The 17,422-nt window shown below is 55.2% G+C and overlaps 1 protein-coding gene across 2 annotated transcripts in view; it reads right to left on the bottom strand.

Annotated features, from left to right (window-relative positions):
- The window catches only part of PDGFRB (platelet derived growth factor receptor beta), a 33,238-nt gene extending 16,118 nt beyond the window's left edge, over window positions 1–17,120 (bottom strand). Inside the window, exons 1-7 of one of the 2 annotated variants that reach the window (XM_065029782.1) lie at window positions 16,987–17,120; window positions 16,657–16,810; window positions 3,445–3,522; window positions 1,587–1,883; window positions 950–1,219; window positions 537–664; window positions 19–193 (exon numbers count right to left, since the gene is read on the bottom strand). In XM_065029782.1, the coding sequence (XP_064885854.1) occupies window positions 19–193; window positions 537–664; window positions 950–1,219; window positions 1,587–1,883; window positions 3,445–3,493 (919 nt within the window). In that variant the 5' untranslated portion in view covers window positions 3,494–3,522; window positions 16,657–16,810; window positions 16,987–17,120. Of the gene's footprint in view, window positions 1–18; window positions 194–536; window positions 665–949; window positions 1,220–1,586; window positions 1,884–3,444; window positions 3,523–3,625; window positions 3,736–16,656; window positions 16,811–16,986 lie in introns of those variants that run through there. The other variant, XM_065029783.1, reaches the window with a different exon arrangement.
- Window positions 17,121–17,422: the final 302 nt, after the last annotated feature.

Raw genomic sequence — 17,422 nt, 5'->3', positions numbered from 1 at the left:
GTGTGGGCAGCAACATACCGATCACGTGGACCGTGATGTCTTTCCGGTCCGTTTTCTCGTGGTAGCCCTCAGAGACATTGCAGACATAGGTCCCACTGTCCTCCAGTTCTGCATTCTGGATGATGAGGATGGAGCGGATCTCGTGGGTGGATCCGGGCAGGAAGTCGGTCACCGGCTCCACAGGCTTCCCTGCCTGCACAACAGGGACAGGAGATACAGTCTGAGAAGTCAAGAGCGTGTTCTGGCATTGGAGCTACAGAGCCGAGCTCACAGGGAGGGAGGAGGAGAGGGTAGAGGACCTCAGTCTGGATGCAACAGGAACAGGGAACATGCACCGATCAGAGGCCAGTGAGACAGACAGCCCTGATCCAATGGTCTCCCCATAAAGTCTCCCCGTGTAGCAGCATCCCATAGCTTCTGCCCTGAGGCGTAGCTTCCTATGAAGCTTTACTTAGGATTTTGATGAGTGGTTGCCATGGGACATTTGGGCGAAGGCTGGACCTGCTGAGCGGAGCCTGTGGGGCTGGAGCACTCACTTGTTTGCGGGGATAGTCCCAGTTGAAGTTGACCAGCTCATTTCCGCTCACTGTGCACATCAGGGTCACATTTTCTCCCTGCCGCACTATGGTCTGCACTGCACTGATGGAGACGTTCACAGATGAGACTGTGAGAAAGGTGAAAGAAAGGAATGAATAATGAGGGAAGGGATGAGTGGGCACCCACTCTGTTTATCCTGAGTGAACTGGTCCACTGGAAAGTCTCATCCCCGAGGGATGGAGCTGGCACTTTGTCAGAACCCATTCTCTAATGGAGACAGGGCTAAATCCAGCTCCAGGTTGTTCAGGAGAATTGCTAAGGAGACAGGGGGAGAGCTTTGCTGTCCCCTGCCACTGGGCTGAAGGAACCGCCACTGCAGGGGCAGAGGTATCTTAAGACAATGGCAGCTCACCCTGGATCCTGTAAACATAGAAGGTGTCTGAATCCACCTCCTGGTCATCCACAATTGTTCGGCAGAAATAGGTCTTGTCCTCAAAGAAGCCTTTGAATCCCTGTTGTGGGTCATAAGCAGCTGGGATGGGGTTCTCCACCTTTTTCTCATAGAGGGTCACCTGCATCTGTGGGTTGGTCACACGGCATGGGATGACAGCCTCTGTGTAGCCCGTGATGAAGATGAAGAGCTCTTCAGAGGTGATTGTGGGGAGGAAGACTAGGGAGGGATCTGTGGGAGAGAAGGAACAGTGGTTTCAGAAAACTTCTGAGATGGTGGGATGCTTCTTCCCTTACTCCCCATGGCAAAGGAGGGCTGCTGTGTTGTGGACGTGCCAAAGTTCTCCTGGGAGGGTAAGAGAGACCCAAATGCTGCTGCCTGGCACCATTGCCTCCCCCACCACACACAGGCCTCTCCCATGACCTGGCATACCAGAGACATGGCATGGCCAGATCATCTGCAATGAGGGCTCTCCTGCCATGGCAGGAAGAATTTTAGGAGGCCTGGTACTTGTAGACAGAATGATTATTCAAAGTCCTCTTCCTCTCAGTTGCTAAACCCCATGGAAATGCAGAGACAAGGTCATGTTGTTCCCTACCTGGAACATAGATGTAGATGGTTTTCCTCTCTGCTGGCTCTGGAGCCTGGTCAGGGCTGTAGGTGCACACGTACTCCCCGGTGTGACGGCCCGTCACGTTCCTGAGGGTGAGGTTGCTGATGAAGATGCCGTCCCTGTGCTCCAGCAAGGCGGCCAGGGGCTGACCCTCCCGTTCCCAGGCCAGGGCGCCGTCCCCATAGCAAAAGAGGGAGAAGGTGCTGTGGAGCCCAAGGATGAGCTCAGCATCTCCGGGTTCGATGTGCAGCCCGCTGCCGCTTGATGTTACCTCCAGCAGACCTGGGAGAGGAGTGAGATGAAACCAAGTTGGATTCCTCTGAAATCCAAGGAGGAGCATGCTGGATCACAATCTCATGCTGATGTATGTGGTCTGTAGTGTCAGGCTTTATGCTGAAAAATAACTTCCCTGGATTTGTCCTCCTTGGTGCAGCTACCCCCAACAAAAACATGCTCTCCTTGGAAATGTCCTGTCAACCCAGGCCTTGGTGGTTCACCCTTCATCCACTATAAGTCCCAAGACACAGATATCACAGGTTTAGCAACATTCCATGTTGCCCTGTCTGTCTGTGGAAATGCTGAGTGGAGAAATCCCAGTTTCATGCTTTCACTATGTCTGCCCCATCCAACCTTTCTGCAAGGTAAGTGCACCCCCAGTGCCACCCAGTGCTGCCCAGTGTCATCAGGTGCTGAGGAGCAAGAGGGTGGCTCTGAAACAGCGGGGGTGAACAGAGCTGTGCTGGGGGCAGACGTGCCGTGATACTGTTGTACCAGCTCAAGGGGCATCCTTGGTCAGGACAAGGCTGGAAATGGGGGTGACCTGGTCCTCCTGCATGTGTTTGCACCTTCAAAGACTAGGAAAGGCCCTCATTTAGGGGGTATGGGGAAGAGGAGGAGATGAGGCAGTTCCCTGCTCTGTTGGCTGCCTCTCACAGAATGACAGAATGGTTGGGGTTGGAAAGGACCTCTGGAGATCATCTGGTCCAACCCACCTGCTAAAGCAGGTTCACCAGAGCAGATCACACAGGAATGTGTCCAGGCAGGTTTTGAATGTCTCCAGAGGAGACTCCACAGCCTCTCTGGACAGCCTGTTCCAGGGCTCTGGCACCTCAAAGAAAAGAAGTTTCTCCTCTCCACAGGGACAGTGTCAGATGGGACACAGACAAAGCTGAAACAATGTCAGTTTACCACAAAGTGAAAAAGGAGTGAAAGTAAAACCCCGCAGGAAATCCTACGGAAGCAATAGAGCAGGCAAGGTCTTCCTGAACGTCTCCCCATGTCTCTCCCAGCCTCCTGGCTTCATCCTTTGCCCAGATATCCCAGTGACACTGAGTCATGTGCTTCCCCACATGGTGTCCCCATGGGTGGGCAACACAGTTGGGCACAGCCCCCAAGGACTCACAGCAATGCCGTGAACAGCCCAGATGCAGTTAGGTGCCCTGTTGCCTTCTTGTGGAGGGTTATTGTATATATAGAGTCTGACCAAATCCCTCCTGCTGTGGGGGTGTCTGTAATGTCCAGCTAATGTGGGTTCTCAGGTGTCTGCTGAGGGGTGAGCACACCTAGCAGTGTCCCCTCTGCAAAGGTCCCCTCCTGCCACCCAGCTGTGTGTTGCATGAAGCAGGCAGGGACTTTACATCCACTCTGCCATAGGATTGGGTCAGCATAAGCTGAGGGACCTGAGTCATTAGGAGGGGTGGATGCTCCTGTAGTGTGCTGTGTACCCCTGTGCCTCCCCACACCATCACCCCTTCCCTCCCCCCAGCCCTGGGATGAGCATCCTAGGGCAGCGTTCCCACCCTGGGCCCAATCCTGCACACACCTCCCCACCCGCAGCACTCACCAGTGAGGACAAGGAGCCAGAGAGATGCTTTCAGAGAGGGGAGCAGCATGGTGGGCTTCACAGCTGGATGGCTAGATCCTGCCAAGAGCAAAGCAGGATGAGCACAGCACTGCCGCAGAGAGGGCTCCCACATCCACCCTGGGCAGGGGACCCTAAGCCCCCAGCTGAGCCCCAGACTCACTTCTCCACCTCAGAAACTTCCCATCTCTTTCCAGTTTTCAGCTTTGCCCTCCCAGGAGGGTGGTCAGTTCCCCACCGAGCTGGATCTGCAGGAGGAGCTCTTTCTAAAGCATCTCCCACCGGTAAACAGGGATTTTACTAGAGGATCCAGGAGTTGTGTCAGCTCTCGCTCATCTCTGCTGGAAATGCCGCTCCCCTCGCTGCAGAGCCCTCCCTTTCTCCCACTCTCTGTCCCACTGCCTGCCCTTTTTTCTTTTTTTCTTGTTTTTCACTTCCCTCAGTCCCAGTGAGATGATATTTGCTAGAAAACAGATCCCCCTCCAGTCCTCCCACATTTTCTGCTCCTTCCAGTGAAGGAGCCCAAAGAAACCTCCAGAAAAATGAATTTCTTGTATTTATCTTTTAAATATATATACTTTAAGGAAATATTTAGCGGAGTTTTTTAGTTAAAAATTCCTTTTATCAACTTTGCTCAATAAATCTTTTCACTTTCAGCCCTTTCAAGAAGTCTTTTCCACAGACCATTTTCAGCCCTCTCTGGTGCAAACTGGAAGCTCAAAAGACTCGAGGCCAGAGGTCCCTAAGAGCAGTGGGGTCTGTCCCCTGTGTAATGGGGTGACAGGTAACCCCCCCATTAGCACCTGCAGGTATGGGGATGAGTATATTGGAAAAGCAAAATGAAGACACTAAGAAAGGGAAGAGTAAGGGGAAAAGGCTTCCTCTCTGCCCGGACAGAGTTGAGGGGAAAACAGTTCAGTAGCACTGAACCTGGGGATGCTCCTACGTGAAGCTGAACTTCACGGTTCAGCCAGGCTGCAATCCGGGGCCGAGCTCCTGTCCTGCTCTGGGCCACCTCCTCTCTCCAAGCACAAGAGGCGTTTTGGACCTATTCCCATAGAAGACCCCGAGGAAAAGCCCCTGTGATGCTGGCACGATGCTGAGGATGGCTAGTGGCAACCTGGGCTCACTGACCCAGCCCCAGGCACCGTCTCTTACTGAGCGGCTCTGCTGCTTCTTGGCCCCGGAGTGGCCTCCTGGTTTGCTTGATGTGAAGGAGGAAATGGTTTTTAAATGACGTGCATTTGTCAGATGTTTTTATTATTCTCTTGCTTTGGCTCAACAAAAGTCTGATCTCCCAGCAAACCCTTCCAGGTCTCCAGCTTATTCAGCAGCTTCCCTCTCCCTGCTCCAGAAAACCCCTCTGTGACTCCTTCTCTTTTCTGCATTTGCCAGAGGGGATGAGAGCCCTTCTGGGGCAGAGCTGGGGGTGGGTAGGATGAAAGGACAGAGGTGAAATTCAGGCTGTAAATGAATGTGACCTCGCTGCTCCCTCCCTCAGAGCACCAGCCTGCAGGAGAGAGGACAGACAACCTAATCTCGCTACCCCCCAAGGCACTGCCATGAGAACAATTAGCTTTGTTTCCCAATTCTCCTTTACAGAGGTGTGTGATTCATCCATTATTCAATGTTCAAGGTTGCAAGGACAAGTGGGATCCTCTCTTTTCACCCCTCCCTGCCTGCATACACAAGCTGTATTCGCCTGCCCTCCCACCCGCCTCAGATCTCTGCCTGGCAGCACCTAAGATTTTCCCAAGCTCATGCCCAGCTTTGAGCTGCCTGCCCAGCTTCACAGCTGTCACTGTTAGTCCTGCTGCAGGTGAGATTTTGGCTTCCTCCACCCACGCAAAGAGGTCCCTCACTCCACCAGTGATCTCTGCGGAATCATCGATGGGGTAAACCACAGTTTTGCCAGAGAGCTGGATGCGGGTGCATGGTGGTGCTGGGCTGGCACGGGTGTTGCTTCAGCAAGAAATGAGAGCCCTGCAGCCTCCGCCTGATGCCTCCCCCGTGTTCAGAGCCAGTTTTAATAAAGCTGCTGGTTTTGCAGAAAGGCATTTCTCTCAGAGATGCTTCCCAAGCAGAGTGGGAGGGTGGCAACATCTCACAGAGAGTGCTGACCTCTCCCTTGTTTGTCTGCTCTGGTCAAGGCGAGGGGCACGCTCGAGATGCTGAGCTTTGCCTGTTCTGCAGGATGCACACAGAGCCTAGCTAGCAGAATGACAAACCTTTCTCTCCCTGCCACAGGGACACATGTGCTTGGACATGTGGGTGCACACAGGCATTTATTTCACAAGGGATGCAAATGCACCCAGATCACCGGCAGCCTTGAGAGCACTTGTTGTTTCCCTCCTCAATCGCAGCTTTTGTTCTCAGCAAGAGCAATAAGATGCACTCTATGAGTGCCAGACAAGGAGGAGCTGAGGTGGGTGCAGCCCCACTCAGTGATCCAAAACCAGGCGCCCAGACATTATCCCAGCCAGGGACTCAAACACAAGCACCTACGCAATGCTCAGCTGCTTCAGACGGTCTCCTCCCAGCCCTGTGTGTCAGCAAGGTGCCTTGGACCCCTCAGACTCCCACATCGTTCCTGAGGGTCAGGACCTGTGCATCTTCAAGCCATGGGACCATTTGCCTCCACCCATCCTGGCACACGCCTGGAAGTCAGGGAGGTCCTGCAGCAATGCCACATCCCATGCCCTTTGCTCAGCCCTGCAGCTTTGCAGCAACCTCCCACCTTGCAGTCACCAAGGTGAAGTCCCAGCTCCCCATCGCCATGTTACACCCCTCACTATCCTCTCCTCCCCACCCGCACGGGTACAGACTTTCTCTCTGCCCCTCTCCAGCACCGCAATGCAAGGGCCAGCTAACCCTGGCCTGGCAGGGAGCTTTTCTCTTGAGCTGCACTGTTTATTATTCTAAAAGAGGAATTTGGCTGGGAGAGGAGACAAGAGGTCAGCTGGCTTGCAGGGAGGCCAGGCTGGCTGAGTGATGCAGCCCCACACTCAGCCCCACATGCCTGTGTGGTGGCTGTGCTCTCCTTGGGGACACGGGTCCATGGGGCCATGCTGGGGCTTTGCTGAGTGCCAGGGGAGGGACAGGTCCCCCCAGCCTGCTTGCTGTGTCTCTGGTTGCCTTCGCACTGCTGCCCGGTTAGGCTGGGAGCAGGACACTGAAAATCTGGGGGGGTTTTGAGTCCAAATGAGACACAGATACAGGCTACTGTCCCTGCCCAGTGACACAGCCACATTGTCTGTCCTTATCTCTCCTCTGTAATCACATCAGCCTGGCTGGCTGGATGCACACGTTGCTGCAGGATTGCATCCGGCAGCCGCTTCTCCTGCGCATGCCAAGAGCTGCATGGAAGGCTTGCAGGCAAGATGAGGGAGAGCTGTCCCAGCTCTAGGGCTGCTGGGTTCCCCAGCTCTCTGCTGAAAGGAAAGCATCCCATAGCCAGGCACCATGGGGGCTGGCAGGGTATCCCCTGAAAGCCTGTTTAAGCATCTCTAGCTTCATGCTTTTCCTGTGTGTTGCATGGGTTGATGGGATAAATAAGGCTCTCCCTGCCATCCTTGAGCAGCAGCAGCACTGTGCAGAGGGCATCCCAGGCTACAACAGACCATGGAACCTTTTACAGATGGGACACAGGTGAGAGAGCCAGACCACAGAGGTCAAACACCACAGCCAAGGCCATGCAGCAGGACCACAGCTGCACCAGGACCAGGACTCAAGTCTCATGCTTCCTTGTCTCATGACTTCGCAGCTTCTCCAGAGCAGCCCGCTCCCATTTCTCCTGCATCCCAAGCCTGATGACAGCTGAGCTTTCTCCTCCACCTCCTCTTCACTCCCCCACTCGCTGCTGTGAGCTGCAGCCGGCGGCTGATGCCTCTGTGACTGATGAACTTGGATGGGAATTTCTGTGGCAGGAGCAGGGCTACGCCCAGGGCTTTGGACATGAGGAAGAGCTGTATCCAGCCTCTGCTGGGGATGGGCCCAGCTTTATTTCTGGAGGAGTACTCCTTCAGCCATCTCTGCCATTCCTTCCACCTCGCAGCACCTTGCTCAGGAGCTTAAGCATCACCAAACGTTATTGATTCATTACCATTCCCCCACTCCAGACCGATCTCTTGCTTAAGGATGCTTGTAAGCCAAACACGCCTTTACTAATGCCCAAAATATGTTGTGTGGGCTCAATCTTGACTATTCCCGGGTAACAAGGCAAGAATTTCCTTTGACTTTGCTCATCATGCCCTGCCAGACCTCTGAGCCCACTTCCCTCTGTGTTTGCTCCCAGCATGTGTATGGTGCGGTGCTCCTGGCAGAGCATCCAAGCAGGCATGGCAGCCCATCCCCAAACACAGATCATGTGGGACAGGGCCATTTCCAGCCCTGCAGATGCCTTAAACTGAGGGAGATCTATGCAGACAGGTACTCATGGCAAGGAGACCCTCCTGATCCACTGCCCTCTTCCCGAGCACACCTAGACCACATTTCTCGCCTCTCCTCCGCAACAATTAATGCCCTGTGGAGAACCAGCATAGGCGTCTCACAAGCGCCCCCAGAGCTGTGGGAGCTGGGAACAAGCCTGGTGCACAGGGGAGGGGAAAAGCAGCCATGGCTGCCCTGATAGCCACCTTGGAAGGAGCTCTGGCCCCTACAGACCATCGATCACCAGCAAGGGGATGTGCTGTCTGCTGGCAATCAGTGTGCACAGTCCCCTCTCAGCAAATCCCCTTTGCATTTCCAGGGGCAATTCCTGTATCTGTTGCCCAGCATTGCTCTTGTCCCCTGGCCATGTTCCCCTTGACCAAGCCTCTCCACCCTGGCAATGCTGAGCAGAGGTGCTGGCTGCCATTCCAGCCCATAAGGGCATCTTGGCTGGTGGCAGCATGACTGTGGCAAAGGAAGGAGTGGAGAAGGGAAGCCAGACCTCTCACACAACCACTGGTCCTTTCTCTTCCTCTGCCTTCCTATTTTGAACCCCTTGTCTTGCTGGGGCTGTGCTTCCAGGCGCTCCCACAACGCTTGCCGGCCCCACTATCCTGCCAAGCAGGCCAGGGACATCTGGTGCAAATTAGCGGGAAGTACAATATATTTTATTTCTTTTTTGTCTAAGCACATCTGAGTCATTAAAGTGAGATCATGGGTGCCCATATGCAACAAAATAAGCCCGTATAGATCTATGCCACTTGCAGCCAGGGACTGAGGGCTTCTCCTGGCTGGGGGAGCACCATCCCCCCCACTTTTGAAGGCAAAGAGTTCCCCAGGCAAAGGCTGGTGATCCCTGAAATCCAAGCCCTGCTTGTCCTGCAGTGAAACTCCTTGGCTTGTCCTGTTTTCCTCTGCCACCCTCCCCCTGGCCTCTGCAACTGCTTCTTTCCCACCCTTTAATCTAAATAAAACCGTGCTTTTTTTTTTTCTCCCTCTCTTGGCTGGAGCTGTCCGGAGTTGCAACATCTCTCCTCTGGGGTCCCTCGGCTCCCATGACACCGAGTTTACTCACAGACCAGATGATCATCACAGAGCCCTTTTTCTTTTTCCCAGCACATGGCTAGAATTAGGCAGGGCACACACATGGGGAGCCTGTCGTCCCAAGGCCCATAAACAGCTGCTGATAAAACACAGAGGTAGGAAATCTGAAACCAGGCTGAGGAGCAGAGGGGCTGGGGAGTCCCTGGGGTCCCACAGACCATTCCTAGCAGGGCTGAGGGGTCCTGAGGCTTTACCCAGGCACTGGTGAGGCCAAGGGATGCTGAGAGCCCTGGGTGCCTGTTTGCAATGTGCTTGGGTTTGGGGGTTTCTTTCAGTCACATCAGGCAGCATTGCAAACACCTAATGCCCCTGAGCAGTTTTGCCAGAGCTCATTGATCTGCAAATACATGATTAAAGCCACAACCACTGATTCCTGCTACGGACCAAGCTCTCTAGATGGTCAAAGCAGGGGTAGATGCCACCTCTGGGGCATCTGAGTCCACGGCCACCATGCCCTTACAGGAGGATGGCTCTCTTGCCTGCTTCTGCTGCAGACACCGGGGCTGGTGTGACCAGAACCCCTGTCCAGAACCACAGACCCTGGTCCCCAACTTTGGTGTCACCTGGAGAAGTTGTTTGTGGTGATTCTGGTCCTGCAGCAGATGGCAGGACACAAGCTGGCACAGCCAGCCTGCCACAGGTTGTCATCAGCTCTGAAAGCATCTGCCAGAAAGCCAAAAATGAAGATCATGACTCCAAAGCAGGGGGGAAGGCTGCTGGGAAGGCTGACGAGTCCACATGGAGCCCCAGGAGTGTGATTCAGCAGCTCTGGGGTCAGCCATGCAAGGAATGGGGCGGGCAGGCAAGCCCCACGCAGCCCCATTTCGGCTGCAGATGCCTTCCCTCTCCGAGCACAGAGGGACCTCAACATCCATGCACATGATCCAGCACATGTACAGCCGTGGGCTCTCCGCAACGTATCGCTGCAAGGAGCTCTCACAGGGGGACATGGGACCATGGCGAGCCCTGCTCTCTCACCCCTTATCCGCCCCGCTTTCTCCCTCTGTTAAGCCCATGGGAGACAGAAGAAACGATTGACCTATTTAGTGCAAGTTCAAAATAAAATGAAACATCTGTTTGGAGAGTTGCCAGCGTTATAAATAATCCCCCAGCCCAGAGTGTTGGTATTCGTGGCCCTTTTGGCTGCGCATGCTCCCCCGCTTCCGCTGTCAGAGGGAAGGCTGAGCCCCAGGGCCGGCAGTAGCTGCTCCCCTGAGCCCACGAGCTTGGCCCAGGCTGTGGGAAAACCCTGGGCGAAGACCAGAGCTCATGCGGGGCTGAGGAAGGAGGGATGGGGGTGTAGGGAAGAATGGCTGCCCCATGCCGGGGAAGGCTGATGTGGTGCCTCGCTGTCCCTTGCTGCACACCCCGGCCAAACCTTGCTCCCCTTGGGCTTCCCAGGGCAATGGGTGGGGGTCAGGGCCATGGTGATGCTGGGGCTCGCCCATGGTGGTGCTGGGGGCTGGCTGGTGTTTTGAAGCACGGCCCTGACGTCTGGTGTTGTGTGTGACTGGGGGGTGCTCACCGAGAGTATGGGGAGCAGAGCTCTTCAGCCTTGGGGTAATGACCCCTGGGGGAGGCACAAATGTGCCCCTTGGGAGCATCTCAGCCTTTCCCAGTGCCCTTCTCCAGCAGGATGCTCTAAAGGACACAACAGAGCCCAGCTGGGACTGACCATGACTGTCCCTAACTTCTCCATTGCCCTGGCACACCATGCTGCTTCTCAAGCACACAAGCAACAAAATGAACAAGGCTGCAGGACACCCAAACCACAGGCCAGTACCCACGCAGCTCCCTGCATTGCTTCACCACTGGCCCCTCCAACCAAACAGCAAAGCCTTGGGGATGGTGGACAGCAGGGACTTAAAGACCTCCCTGGCCCCTGCACCCCCAAACTGGCAGATTCAGGGGTCCCAGTTCCCCAAGACATGGGCCTGGGTAGGGCTTACCTCTCTGAACAGAGTCCATATGCTCACCAACTGCTTTTCCCCACTGCCAGCAGAGTGGAGAGGGAAGCAGGGTGGGAGCAAGGGTCAGGCACTATCCTGGCTGCTCCTTCCATGTCCTGGCACCCCCAGGGCTTTCATCACTCTTGTGCCACAGCTGCCAGAAAACCACATCTGCCTTCTCACAACAACTCAATAGAAGAATGCTACTAAAGTATACATGACAGTAAAAGCATTTCCTAGCACGTTACCATCTCCACCACCTGCTTGTGGCCACTATTTGAGGGTGGATCTAGGGTGGGGTGAGGGCTGGAGCCAAGCATCCCAGCTGGCTCTAATTAACCATCAATCATCAGCTGCAAGGGCAGGGTGGTAAAGGCAGGAGGAGAAAACGAGTGCTCCTGAGCCCTAGTAGGATATAGAGGCTTTGCAAAGCCCCAGGAGCATTCAGTGTTGTGGTCTTATCAGCCTCACATCCAAGCAAAGGATAAGCAACCTGATCTTCCTCTGAAAATTTCTGTGAGGCATAGATCTTCTGAGAAGGAGGAGACAATCTGCTTGAATGCATTGGCTCTTCTCAGCTGCCTGCAAAGCATCCGAGATTAATCGCTTTGTTCTGGGGTTTTAGGCTCTCGTGGCTGGGATTAGGCACTCACCAGCTCTGTGGTCAGGGCACCCTTTGCCTGTCTGTGGGACCTGGAGAGGAGCCTGGCACTATGGCCAGAGTGGGAGAGAAGGGGGCCAGGCAGTGCTGGGGTGCAAAGGGCAGAGGCTGCTTTCAGAGGGGGTTGTGTTTGATTTGGCCCCGCTACTTCTGAGTTCCTAAGAGGGAGCAAAAGGCAGCTGCTGGTGCAGCTCTTGGTGCCAGGGGCTGATCTTGCCACCTCCTCCATAAGCCCAACTGTGGGGCGAAAAGACTGGGGTGGTGGAACCCAGTGTCAGCACTGCCGAGACAGCCAAACCGCAGTGCTAGGGACAGCCACCCTCACCCTGTGCCTGCCCACCAGGTCAGACCCCCAGCCAGCAGACACACACTGATGGGGGAGCTTTCTGGAGTAGGAAGGTACAGAAAGCCAAGCACATCCCACAGGTTGCACGAGGGATGCCTCCCTCTTGGATGATCTCTTTCCATGTGTTCTGCTGAAGGAGCACAAGCCGTGGTCACCATCCTGCACATAGGGTCCTGTATAACCTCTGGTGGCTCCTCTCCCTGCAGTCATGGAGCAAAAATCAGCTCCCCTCTGCTTCCAGGCTCTGCAAACAGCCCCTGCCCCCCAAGCCCCATGGATCCTCCAGAGGAGAAGCCAAGGCAGGAACCAATGCCAGGGCTGGCAGCTGCCAGCACCCCTTGCCCCTCCAGAGTGTGGCTTTAAAATGGGCACCGAGTCCTGCCAGGAATTCACCTCGTTGAATTAGACCATATTCTCCCAGGCTGGAAAGGGAAACTTGGCAGCTGCCTGCAGGGAGACAGGAGGGGATCCCTCTGGTGATGCCGGCAGCACTCGGCCCCAAGGAAAGCGGGGTTTCTGTTCTGCCACTGTTTGCTCGGCAAAGGCTGAAACCGAGGTGACTTCCAGTTTGCGAGCAGAGAATGTGCTTTCAGAGAGCGAGGCTCGAAATGGTGTATTTTCTGCTGGCCCTGGTTCAGACAAACCCACAAGCAAACATATTTTTTTGTATAAATAAGACAGTGTGTCTCGCCAGTTAAAGCAATTCAAACATGAATGTAGCAATTTAATTGGTGCCAATTGCTGTGTCTCGGTAGCATTAAGATTTCAGTCACAGACTCTTGTGCATGGTAGAGGAGCCAGAAGGGAGAAGGCAGAGGGACTGGCAGGACGGGGCCTCACACCAAGGGGCAGATTTGCCTGTCACCTGCTCATCTCTTCCTTGCTTTGGGAGCCACATCTCTCTGAGCAGCCCTGGTGCTGCCCATTGGGATGTGCGGAGAAGTCCCCTTCCATAACAGGAAGAAGGTACATCCTGCCCCATCTTTTTCCTAGTTTACAGCCTGGGGTTTGATAGCCAGCGCAGGGCCCTGGTTACAACTCTGCATTCTCCAACCCTCCCCTTCTTCTGCACCCCAAATCCTCTGCGAGCCCCATCACACATCAGCTCTCGCTGAGCCCAGGGAGGAGCGTAGGGTGGGTGTCAGCAGAGACCTGGAATGATGAGCAGATGTCCCCACAGACATGTCCTGGAGGGGACGAGTTCTCCACGGGTGCAGGACATGCAGAACTCGTACCACACCAGCCTGGCTTTCCTGGCAGCAACCTTTCCGTGGGGGATTTTGTGAGCTGCCTTCTCCCTGCATGGGCTCTCCACACCTGGCACTGCAGGGTGGTGGTTGCAGAAGGAGGGTACGAACACAGATAAGGCCATGTCCCAGCCTGTGTCCCAAGTGTGCGCCCAGGGATGATGGAAGACCAGGGTGTGAGGGGCAGCACGTCACTCTACGTCTCCTACTACCAGACTGGGAGGGTGACAGACCTGTGGGACCACCTTGCTCAGTGCATGACCATGTTCCAGCACACCTCTGTGCATCCCCGGCAGGTGTCCCTGTCCAGCTGGGTCTGTTCCGTGTCCCCTGTGGTGCTGGGAAAGCATTGCATTTCCAGGAACAGGCATCTCGGTGGGAGCGGAGCAGGGCAGAGGTGTGCTTGGCTCGGGGAACCTAATTAGGCAACCAGGGAGAGGAGGAGGGGAAACAGCCACCCCTAAAACAAGCCTTGTTATGTCCAATTTGCCTGGTGGAACGGAAGGAGCCTCCTGGAGCCACTCCAGCCTCTCAGGAAACAATACCCAGTCTATACCCTCCCCTCACAGCTCCTCTCCAGGGGATTTCTTTCCCTTGGTTAAAGTACAAACAAACAAACCCCGTGAAGTGTTGGGCCCGGATCCTCCCTCGCAGCGATAGGATGCATCCAGCCAGCACCGAGCCCCCATGGTCCCCAGCAGCCTCCAGCTCTGGGCCAAAGGCAGCCCTCGCTGTCAGCCCTGGCGGCTGCGCTCCCATGGGATCTGGCCACTGCACAGCCCCTCTGCTCCCTGCCCTTTGCTGCTGCATCCCCAGAAGATGCCTTGCCAGAGACAGACCCTATGAAGATCATTGCAATCCCATCCTGCCTCAGCATGGCGTCAGATACCAGGGCCAGAGGGATTTTTGGGGACCATCTGGCCCCAGCATGGAGTCAGGTGCAGGGGTCCATGCCCTGACCCTCCAGCAGCCAGTCACACCTGTCTGTCACTTGGGTGATGCCATGTTTTTTTCTTGCATGACATCGCTCTTATGGTTAGAGAGCATTTCCTAATCTCAGCTTTCCCCTGGTGCTCGCTAAGACAATTTCATCTTTCCCTAGTGCTGATGAAGGGCTCAGTGCTCTCCTCTTCCTGGCAGTTCTGTTCTGAACATGTTGGAAATCCTGTCACAGACCTATCAAAAATGAGGCTGAAAAAGATCATGGTGTTATTGCCCTGCTGCAGTGTCCACATCTCCTCAGCCAGAGGTTTTCCTGATGTGTCCTTTAAAACCTTTAGGGCTGAAGGCACCCAGCCTCATGTCTTTAAACTTACAGATGACTTCCCTAAAAGCTAACTTTTTTCTTTGCAGTGACCTTTCCTGTGCGTGAAGACCGGGCTATCTTCCCCCAGTGCCCAACCAGCCCCATTAACCCCTCTCCCAATCCTCCAGAGACTATTCTGAGCTTCTCATCACTCCCCATGCTCACCCCAAGTCTTTCCACTCTGGGCACATCCTTGCTGAAGGGCTTGGCATTGCTCGCTGGGGAGGACCCGTTCTCTCCACCCCATGTGCTCAGCCTGCTTCCCACATGTCCCACGCTGCAGGTCTGCCTGCACCACTCCGCAATCTGCTTTGTGTCCACTGTAGCCCCCAGCTCCTTTCCCACCATACAAGCTGCTGGGCTGTCAGCTCCCAAGATGATGCACAGCCCTTTAATATTTCCTTCCCAAAGGCAGCATGCCGTCACAGCTTGCTGTTGCCTGGTTGACGCCTCTGGTTGCCTGGTTGACTCCTCTGGGATCCTCCCATGCTCTGATCTGCCTGCACACCAGCTGCCCACCCAGCGTGGTACCAGCCTGGAGTTTCATACATGTGCCAGAGCCCCACCAGACCCTACAAGAAATGCCCAGGACTTTGGACAACAAGCTGTGGCTGACTTTTCCCTGGCTGCAGAGTTACATGCATTGCATGCACACATGCATTTATGCAAATGGGTCACTGTGACTTGATGCCTCTCCAAAACAGTAATCCCTCTTGATAGACCAACTGAATTGAGGTTGTTTTCTGGACACATGAACACTGTCCAGGGATGAGAACTGCCACCAGGGCCACAGCACACTTGACCCTGTGTGACAGCAATGTCAAGGAGTGACTTCAAACATCATGTCAGACCATGCCCAGGGCTGGGTGCCAACTGGGGTGGGTACCTGGCAGCTCCCCTGCTGACCCAGCTCGGCATGTGCCCTCTGCCAGGATGAACCATGTCTTTGCCACCAGCTCTGGCTGCCTGAAAGAAACGTGTCCCTTTCCTAAGAACATGAGGTGAATAGACATCTTCTCCCTGCAGCAAGTTGAGGGAGAAATGACCCTTCAACCACCCTCTCAGTGGCCCCTGGGAAACTCTAGGACCCAACATTGCTGGTCTTTGTCATCAATGTGATACCCTCTGAAAAGATTTGGGACTGGAAAGACCCTGCAAACAGAGTTGCATGTCAAACTGACTACTTATAGCTATTTGCACACCGCTTTAGCAGAAGCCTCAAGTGTTCTGGGGCAGTGATGGAGGGAGCAGCACAACATCACCCTCCACCACAAGCCCTGCTTTGGAAGTCTCCCTGTTGGCAGGTGAGTGCAGGAGCTGGATGCTCTGAGCCCACAATGGCCCCAGTGTGAACACCAAAGCCCCACAGGTCATGCAGCCCCCTGTCCTCAGGCTGTCAGGGCTGCCTGAGGTAGCACAGCTTCGCTTCAGACCAGCTCCAGCCTAGGACAGCAGAGAGGTTGCCCACATCCGTGCCTAGAAGGGTTTTGCCAGACTCTTCCCTCTCCAGTACCCGCTGAGCACGGCTTGCAGACATCCCTCAACATGCTGGCCTGGCCCACGGGGACAGGAGTCCCACCAAGAGCAGAAACCTGAGGGACGCAGTCTTAGGAGCACCCTGTGTTTATGGATGACCATGGATGTGTTCGGACGGTCTGCAAATACAGTAACACTGCTCTGCAGCAGTGCACACATCTCTAAAAGATGTCTTGCTGTGGGGGGTGAGCAGCCCCTTCCCCAAACACACCCCATCCTTCCAGCAGCCGCTGGGCTGGGAGAGCTGGGGTAACCCCCCAACCCAAGGTGGGATTGAGAGCTCCCCAGGGAAAAGCAGAAATTGTCTGGGTCCCATTTCCTCTGCAGGGGGGGCCCTCTGCCTGCCCTACAGCCACAGTGTCCCCTTGGCTGGGACAGCTTTTCCTGCAGGACGCTGCAGAGCTCAGCCACTCTCCCCCAAACACCACCTCCCAAGGGCTTACAGGGGTGTTTTGGGGTGCCAGACCCTTGAAAGGGAGCAAAGTCCCTCCCAGAGCAACAGGGCCAGCTCAAGGAGAGAGTCCTTGGGGTCCTGCATCATCTCCAGTGCGAGTTTTCCTGGCTGGAGCAGAGCAGAAGGATGATCCAGCATCCGGGTGGGCGACACGAGGGCTTACCTTGGGCAGGGTCCCACCAGGTGACTGCTGGTGCCGCAAGTCCCACAGGCGCTGGCGACACAAAATTCCTTCGTCTCTTCCTCCACACGCTATCTGCTGCCTGCCGAGGCTCTCCCTGCCCTCCCAGCCCTCCCCAGTTGGCAAGGCTTTTCCACTTAAAGGAGAAAGAGAGGGAAGGGAAGAAATGAAGTGGGGGGGGAGGAGGGGAAAAAAAAAAGTAAAGTCAAATAAAAAGGCGAGACGAGGCTGTGCCAGGGCTGGGCTGCAGCCAAGCCCTTGCTCTGCTCCTTTAGTGCATCTCAGCAGCGCCCTGGGCAGCCCCCAGCCCACCTGGGAGGGGGTCCGGCCGCCCCGGGCACAGGGATGTGCACGCGTGTGTGTGCGTGTATAAATAAAAGAGACCTCGGGAGGAGGAGAAGGGGGGAGTTGGCCTCGCCAATGAGGAGCGGAGTCCCTCCGACTTCCTCCCTCCACCCTCGGCAGAGACCCTTTGCAGGGCAAAACTTGTGATTAAAGCCCGGCAGACGAGCGCGATGGGAAAAAAATAAAAATTAAAAAATAAAAGTGGGAGAAGCCCAAGTGTCTGCAAGGAGAGGGGAGTTTTGCCGCCGGCTGCCGAGGGGGAACGGCGAGGGCCCGGCAAACGGGAAACAAAAGGAGCCCGGACCGGACCGGCTCTCGCCTCCTTAAACCGGAGGGAAAGCGCTGCTCTCTCCCTGTGTCTGCTTTCAATTCTGGCCTTTTTCCCTGTTTTCTTTTTTTTTTT

This window comes from Columba livia, chromosome 14 (assembly GCF_036013475.1).
Source record: "Columba livia isolate bColLiv1 breed racing homer chromosome 14, bColLiv1.pat.W.v2, whole genome shotgun sequence".
Classification (NCBI taxonomy): domain Eukaryota; kingdom Metazoa; phylum Chordata; class Aves; order Columbiformes; family Columbidae; genus Columba; species Columba livia.
This window is presented reverse-complemented; position numbering and strand designations above follow the sequence as displayed.